Here is an 8,910-nt window from a genome sequence, read left to right as displayed (position 1 = left end):
AGGATTTGTTCTGCTTCTTCCTGCAGGGTCTCCAGCGATCAAAGAAGGGAACTGACGCTAGAAGGGATTAGAACAGCGGGACCGTGAGATGATGGCCCTACAGAGCTTGCCAAAGGACAGGATAAAGCATCTTAAGTAACTGCCTGACCTGGCACTGGCTTGTTGGAGCTTTTTAGATCAAAGGCTAAGAGGAGCCAGGGAACTGAGCAGGCCATAAGCAGGCCCCGGGAAATGACCCCATCACTGAAACCTGCAGCCCGCCCCAGGCTCAGTCCACCCACTCCCACCAACATGGACAGTTTCAAGGCGGGAGGACTAGTCCTCGAATGAGTGACCACGGTGACTTCAGATGGTTTGGCTACTAGGAAGGGACTTTACTCACAGAAATCTCCCCATAACCTAAAATATCCCACATCAGGACTCTACATTTTCAGTTTTTTATGATGTACTCGCATACAATTTATTTTATTGTCATTTCATTTATACTCAAAGTATATTTACTTCAGACACCTGGGAGAAACCCACTGTGTTACAAATAAGACACGTTCATTTAGTTATCATCAAGGACACAACCACAAGGATTTCACGTAAACTGCTCCTTTATTAGCATTGGAATTGCAAAATAACGGTTTCCAGTAAATATGCTGAACTGCTGGAAACAACAGCACAAGGAGAGGTTCCGAGCTGTGAATGGCGGCTCTCATTTCTTCCACTCGTTCCTGTCGTAGTCCCACTTGGCAGAGAAGCCCTGGATGGGGCTCACCTTCATGTCCAGCATCCGCTTGGTCTGCATGGCTATCCAGTCCTCCTCAAAGGTGTGCGGGATGGGGCCGTACACTGCAGTCCAAAACAAGCACGTGAGGCCACGCTGCCAGGACTAGCCGCTTCTCAGCCGACACTGCCTGGGTTAGGTCTTCCCCAACACGGGCCCCCAGCTCAGTGAGGTCACCTGCCACTCAACACCAGGACACACACTGGGTTTGAATTCTGGGCACTGACAACGCTTCACAGTTCCAACCAAACGATTCCTTTGTTTGTAAGTTGGCGATTAAACACTTCAGCTAAAATCAGAACGCCTTCTCTATATGACACAGATAATAGGGTCTACAGGCTAGCACAGAGCAGTCAAAGGTGACTTGGGAGACGAGCAGAGACGGGTCTGCTATTAAGCCATGTCCGCACTCCCACCACAACAGAGACCTACTCAGAATGGGAAAATACCTATTCTGCCTGGACAGAAAGAACCGGCAGAGGCAGCACCCACACTAAGCAGAAACCGTTAGGTCCAAAGATGCAGAATAGAATGCTGGTTATTGAGATGTTGTCCCCAAACAATTGAAATAGCCCTTCGATGTGTAAGAGTTCCCATCTCTCTGACTGAACCTATACTACACCTTCTGAGAACTGACTAGGTGAGCAGATTGATGTCTACTGAAAATGTACGCTGTACAAAGTAGGTAAGTAGTTCTCTACCAAGCAGATATGGCCCACCCACCATGAATAAAGGAGACTGGGGCTTAGACAACGTCCGTTCACATGAGCCAGTTTCACACACCTGTCAACAATCCTGGGATGGACCTCAGAATGGAGGTCCCTGTCTTGTGTGAAGGGCACCCCACAACCTACTCCCGGGCACCAAAAGATGGAGCTGTGCTGGCTAAATCCACGTCTTGTGTGACTGAGGGCTTTCCACCCAAGAGCCAATCCAGGCAAATGACCCCTTCTCACCTCTCTACTCACCGTAGCGTTTCTCCCACATCAGAACGAGAGCAGTGAAGCCAACGAAGAACATGGCAGTGCCCACAACCGTCTTCCATTCGTTCGTGCTCCTGTTCATTTCAGCAAAGCTCTCATTGAATTTAATGCGATACACTGGGAGCAGAAAGAACAGCCGTTTGCAGGCAGAAAGACTCTGGGGACCAGCCACTCCGTCGTCTGCACTGCAGCAGCATTTCTCCACACACCACCATGGGAAACCATGAACAAGGAGTTGAGGAATACAACAGAGGCCTGAGACCGTAACATGCTCAGGCATGTCTGCGTACACATGCACATGTGCGCTTATAAGGGGTGAAGGAGGGGAAAAAACGTATGGAGTTTGCCTTGGGTAAAAAAAAAAACACCAAAAAACTGCAATTCTTTCTTCTCCAGATTAGTGCAAGGGTCGATTTAATCGCATCATTTTCATGCCCTGTCCCACCTCACCATGTTTTGCTGATCTCCCGTCAGTAACTTACAGTAAACCCCGCCCCACCCAGCAGAGGCACGGAGACCCTGCACCCACATACTACACACTCGACTGATCCCTCTCGGCTGCTCTGCATCCAGGTTCAAGCTCGTCCTCAGGGCCTGGCACCCCATAAGCACACAGGAGCCTGGGCAGAGGTCCACCAGCGGGCAGAGCACAGAAAGGGGGCCCTGGAGCGGCCCGACAGGAAAACCACACGCGGACCTTCCGCGCATGCTGGTCTCCGGGCGGCAGCCCAGCACTGATCAGTAAAAACTCTCTCACACAACGTGCCTGTACTTCCCTCCGGTACTCACATTCCACTTTTTCATCAATGGAGAGGCTGCTCCAGGGGCTCTTCTCCTTCTCCTTCAAGGCCTTCTGGCTGGCGGAAAGGGTCTTGACATGGGCCACGTCAGGCAAGGGGTAGTCACGCCGGTCAACGTAACTCGGGAGAGCATAGTCTTCACTCTTCACGACGCTCCCTAAAAACACACGGGGTAAACACTGGGACACTCACATAGGTCCAGAGCTCTGCAAACAAGGTGGGACTTCTAAAACCGGAAATAGGCAGGTGCACGCACTCCCAGGAAACCTCAGCCGTCGCAGGGGGCCGCAGCCCGTTTCCCACAGCTGAAGGACTATCACGGAGAGCAGGGAGCAGGCTTGCTCTGCGTGGCCCAGACAGTAGAACGAGGAGAGCAGGGAGATAGTTTACAGCAGCGCTTGGCATCGCGGCAAAACAGAAGCCTGGCGGGAGCACTGCTCACAGAGGTAGTCCTTTCCGCAACTAAGTAGTATTCAGGCCGAGGTCAGGCAAGGGCTCCAGGGATCCCCTGCCCCGGACGGAGACTGAACTAAACAAAGGCCCCTCGGCACGTGACTCAAACTCATGAGGAAGAACAAAACCAGTAAAAACTCCTAAAAGAAAAACGTGTTCAAAAGGTCAGCAACAAAGACATATGGAAAGATGGTTACTGCAGCACTGTTTAATATAGCCAAAGAAAACCCATAATAGCCTGTGTCTACTAGAGAGGATGGAGTTAGCTAGCGCCTTAGAAACATGTATCGTGGAGCCATCCACTCATCTGTTCAGCAAATGTGTACCCAGCACCTGCTACATGCTAGGCGTGGGATTATCAGGGAACAGAGCGGAGTCCTACCTACTGGTGACAACATGCTAGTGAGTGGGAGACAACACAATAGACGTGGGAATTACACGCATGTTAAGACATGAGCACTCTGGAAAAAAGGGAAAGAGCAGAGAAGAGAATTGGGGGTGGGGTGGAGGGAGAAACAAGTTCCAACAGAAACGAGGAGGCAGATTCACGTGCTCCAAATGGAAAGACAATCGTACACTCACCAAGTTGTCACAGAACAGTATCGGGGTTTTGTTTTTCTTTTTAAAAATGTAAATCATGTCTATATACTCACATGTATATGTAACTAAGGCACAAAACTGGCAAAGCAAACTCAAGTTGTTATCAGGGAAAGAGAAGAGGACAAATGGGGATTTTTGCTCAAATAGAAACTTTTAGTTCCTTAAAATGAGCGTGTACTTATGTATTACTCAAGAAAAGAGAAAAAAGTTCAGACAACAGAAAAGAAAGGAATACCTTCATTTTTACTTAGGATTTCCCCATTGCTAAAAGCTGTTATTTCAATTCTATCCAACATCTGCAAGAAAACTTTGTGTTCCAAATTGGTCTAGAAGCATGAAGTCCTGCAAAAATGCTTCACCTCCATTAGCTTAGTCCCAATGGTTGAAATCTCATAAATCATGTTAACAATCGTGAAATAAAACATTAGCCTTAAGCAAAGCAGTATAATTTCTCTAGTCACTTATCTTTGCCATGCAAATGACTAGCGCACTTGGATATTTATACTTGACCTTAACACAAAAAGATTTGCAGTGAAAATGACTAGAATTACTTTCCAATTTTACAATTCTAAGTCTATGAAAATGATTAGTGAACTGAAAATACTGGTTGTACATTAGCACTCAGCTCACACATGAATTATTAAAAAGGAAATTGGGGTGATGAGAAAGATCTAAAATCGTGGTGATAATAGTACAGCTCAGTGAAAAAAACCACTGAAGTGTACACTTTAAAAAGATGAATGTCATGTGAATTTCATCTCGATAAACTATTATAAAGATGTACTCATGAGTCATAACATTTTGGTCAATGATGGACCACAATTCAACAGTGGTCCCACAAGATTATGATGTGGCTGAAAAATTCCTAATGCCTAGTGATGTCAGAGCCGTCTAACTTTGTACACGACGCATTACACAATGCATTACTCAAATGTTTGTGGTGGCGCTGGTGTACACAAACCCACTGCACTGCCAGTCGTATAAAAGTATAGCACAAACAATTATGTGCAGTACATAATGCTTGATAATAATAAATGACTACCTTACTGGTTTATATATTCACTAGACTTTTTATTGTTATTTTGGAGTGTACTCTTTCTACTTACAGAAAAAAAGTTTGCTATAAAACAGTATTGCGATGCCAGCAGCAGCTTCATATGTCCCGTGTTTACTCCGGTCTCCTGATGGAATTTTCTGTTGTGTTTGATTTAATCTCTTGCTGTTTTGTGCAGTAACATACTGTACAGGCTTGTAGCCTAGAAGCAACAAGCTATACCAGAGCCTAGATGTGTCATAGGCTATACCATCCAGGTGTGTGTTAAGTGCACTCTATGTTTGCCAGAATGTATCCCAGTCATTAAGTGGTGCATGACTGTAAATGCTAACAACCTTGGAGCACTCTAAGCATAAAATTGCATTTTCTAGAACAAGAATGGCCAATTCATGATCTCAGGGCTGCCACGGATTCTTCAGCACTTTGGGCCTTCTCTCCCAGCAAATGGGAGAGGGAAGGCAAAGGTAGGTTAACATACCAAACATTCCCTTTAAAAAGAGAGTAAGCAAAGATTTTGCATTTTAGTGAAAGTTTTGTCATTTCTACCCTTACCTGGATGGATTTTTGGCTGAGCCTCTGCTGAGGAAATCTGGTGAATTTGAGCTTCCCTGGCAATCAGATGTGTTACTACACAAATACCCAAACTGACACTGGCAGATACCAACGGCACTCCATATTGTGTTACTATTTTATGTGGAGAACCGGTTCATGTGTTCCTGTATGACTTTTATCATTAAAGGATAAAAATTAAAGGACCAAACTTGTCTAATGGACTGTACTTTTCTCCATCTGCCCACTGTGTGCTGGAGATGCAGCCATGAATAAGACACACAAGGTCCCTGGCCTCAGAAAGCTTGCACTCCAGAGGAAGAGACACATAATCCTCAAACATACACGCATAACCACAGTATGGCAGTGCTGTAAGAAAAAACAAAGCAGGGTGATGTAGGACGGAGTATCTTTAGCACGAGTGGCCAGAAAAGGCTATTCTAACCGGCCTGATATATATGTGAGGAACAAAATATCATCGTACCCCTGGGGACTGGGACCGTAAACAAACGGGGAGAGCTGGTTGGGCTGTTTGCTTTTTTGAGTATGATGTGATGAGATCAAAAAGGCCAACTGTAGCTCTTACTCTAGGCATGGGACGCCACGGGTGGGTTGCAAGAAAGGACTTGATCTTCCTTCCTCCATCAAAAACAATACCTAAGAGTAAGTCATGGCCTGACTCTCTATAAGGAGATAGAAGTTGACTTCTTATAAGAGAGCAGAGTGAACAGAGGAACAGAAAGGAACTTTGGGGGTGAAGGAGATGTGGTATGTTCTCACTAGAGTGATTGTTACACACTGTGTGAGTTTATCAAAATCCATAGAGCATTACACCCAGAAAGGTAAGTTTCACTTTCTGTAAATTATACCTCAAGCAAACTAAACTAAAACAGAAAGCTAAGCATGTATATCAGTAAAGCCAAAATGAAAACAAAATGTAATCTTTGCCTTCAGTGATTATCTAGGCTTTTAATAAAGGAGGATTTCTTTCCATATGTATTAAACAAAGAATTTTTCTTTATTATTTACTCATTTAAATAACAGATATTTCATTAACGCTCCTTCAAAAATGATCTGTTTTAGAGTGTGTGTCCATAGTGTTATCCTGGGCAATAAAGAATATAGAGAAATTTAAGACAGCAGTATCACCAAATAAAAGACACAATTTCGAGGAAAAATTCACACATAAAGCAGTTCAGAAAATAGTAGTTACTTGTTATTGAGCCCCTGGATAAACCTTGCTTTCCAAGTTCATCATCCACCACTCAAGCCTTGCACTGGACCCCTTAGTAACACACCTTGCCATGCTGCTTCGCATTGTGTCCTTTTGCTTACTTCCCCTCTGCCTAGAACGCCATTCCCCTCTTGAACATGAGGTTAAACCTACTAGTCCTTCGGCAAAGCAAAGCCTCTCCTCCAGAAGCCTCCCCTGAACCCCACGCCAGGCTAAATGCTTCTCCTCAGGGACCATCTGCTACTAAAACACTATCTTCACGTACCTGTCCCTCTCCAGTTTGCAAATACCCTTATGGAAAGATTCCATATCTCAGTTTTTATTCTCAGTGCCTGACAATGTCTGATACAAAGATGTTGGATAAATGCAAAACGAAACTTGCTATGTGCCAGGCACTGAACTAAGCACTTTACACATACCATATTTCCCTGAAAATAAGACCTACCCCAAAAATAAGCCCCAGTTAAGATCGTCAGCCAGATGGACTATATGACAATGTTCCAGAAGATGACACGACTGTATTTGAACACATGTAGGTTGTTGTACATGAAAAAATAACACATCCCCTGAAAACATGCCCTAACGCATCTTTTGGAGCAAAAATTAATATAAGACCCGGTCTTATTTTCGGGGAAATATGATATTTAGATAAGAAAATTGATTCCTCAACTTAAGTAGCTAGTCCAAAACAGAAATGAGATTAAACCCAATTCAAGCCAGGAAGTCCAAACTCTTTCCTTTCCATTGCCCTAATAATGTAAGTAATATTGACGGTTATGTGGTCAGGAATTTGGTGGTGGGGGGGTGAGAATCACTAAAGTCAGGTAGAGAAGATCTCTTGAAAGGGATTAAACTTGAACTTGAAAACAATGGGAAAGGAAGAGGGAGAAAATATCAGCATAAGCAAAGACGCAGACTGGTATTCAATATGATTCATAAACAATCTAGAACTGCGCCCTAGTAAAATACTTACCCCTCCCCTAAGGTCCCTCAACAGCAAGATCAGAATCTTAGACATCTCCATTTGAAACTCCAGTACAGGGCCGTACACATAGCGGGAGCAAAATGAAATTAGCTCAGCCTATTTAAAAGTAAGGAAATTCACACTTACCGTGCGCTCGCGCACACACTGAGGTGGAAATTGCTCGCTTGCCAATTAGGCTAAATACTCTGGTAGCCAACATTCTGCAAGATAAAAATGTACACCTTCTCTATGAATGAGAGCAAACGTGTATTAGGAACGATTCTTCTTTGGCCCAAGTGCCTTTCGGAAACCCATGCCAATTCTTTCGTTTTCTTCTCCCCAATATAAATGATCCATTCAATATAAATCACCAACACAACCTAGTACGGCTTTCTTTTTTTTTTTAGTAGTTATCGCAGAACTTCATTATAAAACAAGTGCCAAAATATATACACCTTTCGGGCAACTAGTGGAAAATTAGTGTCCTTAAAAAAAAAAAAGGAAAAAGGAGAGACACATTTAATAAGGAGGCTGAAAAAGTCAAAAAACGGGAAAGCACTGTGCCGCCGCGATGGGCTCACTGTGCGGAGGGGAAAGGTAACGACTCGCGGGAGCTGTGGCGCGCGCTGCATCCTGCTATTTGCTTAAAAACATAACACTTAATCAATGCCCATCGCCGGAACGGGAAATCGGGGAGAGACGCTGCGGATCCGGCCCCGGTCCAATTCCCATCACAAAGGACAACCGATGACCGGGATGACCCACGTGTCTCTCGGGTCCCCTACCGAGGCCTCCTTTAAAACTGAGCCTTTCGGGGGGCTGCGGCTGAGGATGACCCCTGACGATTCAGGAAATACCCCAGCCGGGAGAATAAACAGCAGCATGACGTCAGCGCTGAAGTCGCCGCGGTCGCGCGTGTGTCCCCGGGCCTGGCCCGCGGGCGCGGACGCAGAGCGCCTCTCCTGCAGCCCCGCCAGACGCGGGACGGTCGCGCGGGCACCGATCAAAGGGATCGGGGCCGAGGCTGCAAAGCAGGCCCCGAGGCCGCCTCCCCGAAGGCCGGCAAAGCGCCCTGTCCCTTGGGCCCGCGCCCGTCGCCAGCGGGCGCCCCAAGGTCAGAACCCGGAGCCAGCGCGCGGGCGGGACAGGAGGTGCCGGGCGGGATGCCTCCCGGCGGGACGCTTCTGGGCGGCACACGGGCCACAACGCAGCGGCCCCCGAGTCGGCAGCCCCCGCGCACCGGCCTCAATGTCACCGGCCTCCGAGAGCAACCGCCGCTTCCTGCTGGCTGCAGGCCGCGGGCACTCGGGCGCGATGGCTCCCGGCCCACGACCCTCCCCGGCCTCCCGAGTGCGTGGGCCAGCCGCCGCCCGCTTCACCTGCCGCCGCCGCTGCCGCCGCCGCCCAACAGCCGCCCGCTGCGCTCCCACCGCGACCGCCCTCTACGCCCGGCAGCTCGCGACCGGAAGAGAGGCGGGCCCTGCCGCGGGGCACGACGGGA

At 47.1% G+C, this 8,910-nt stretch overlaps 1 protein-coding gene across 1 annotated transcript; it reads right to left on the bottom strand.

The window, feature by feature from the left end:
• Nucleotides 1-581: 581 nt before the first annotated feature.
• COX4I1 (cytochrome c oxidase subunit 4I1) lies at nucleotides 582-8,910 on the bottom strand. Its single transcript, XM_081031369.1, has 5 exons — nucleotides 8,789-8,910; nucleotides 7,557-7,630; nucleotides 2,545-2,712; nucleotides 1,741-1,872; nucleotides 582-837 (listed from the first exon to the last, which is right to left on the bottom strand). The coding sequence occupies exons 2-5, from the start codon at nucleotides 7,627-7,629 to the stop codon at nucleotides 701-703; spliced, it is 510 nt and encodes a 169-aa protein (XP_080887495.1). The 5' UTR covers nucleotide 7,630; nucleotides 8,789-8,910; the 3' UTR covers nucleotides 582-700.

Source organism: Rhinolophus hipposideros, assembly GCF_964194185.1.
Source record: "Rhinolophus hipposideros genome assembly, chromosome: 21".
Lineage (NCBI taxonomy): Eukaryota > Metazoa > Chordata > Mammalia > Chiroptera > Rhinolophidae > Rhinolophus > Rhinolophus hipposideros.
This window is presented reverse-complemented; position numbering and strand designations above follow the sequence as displayed.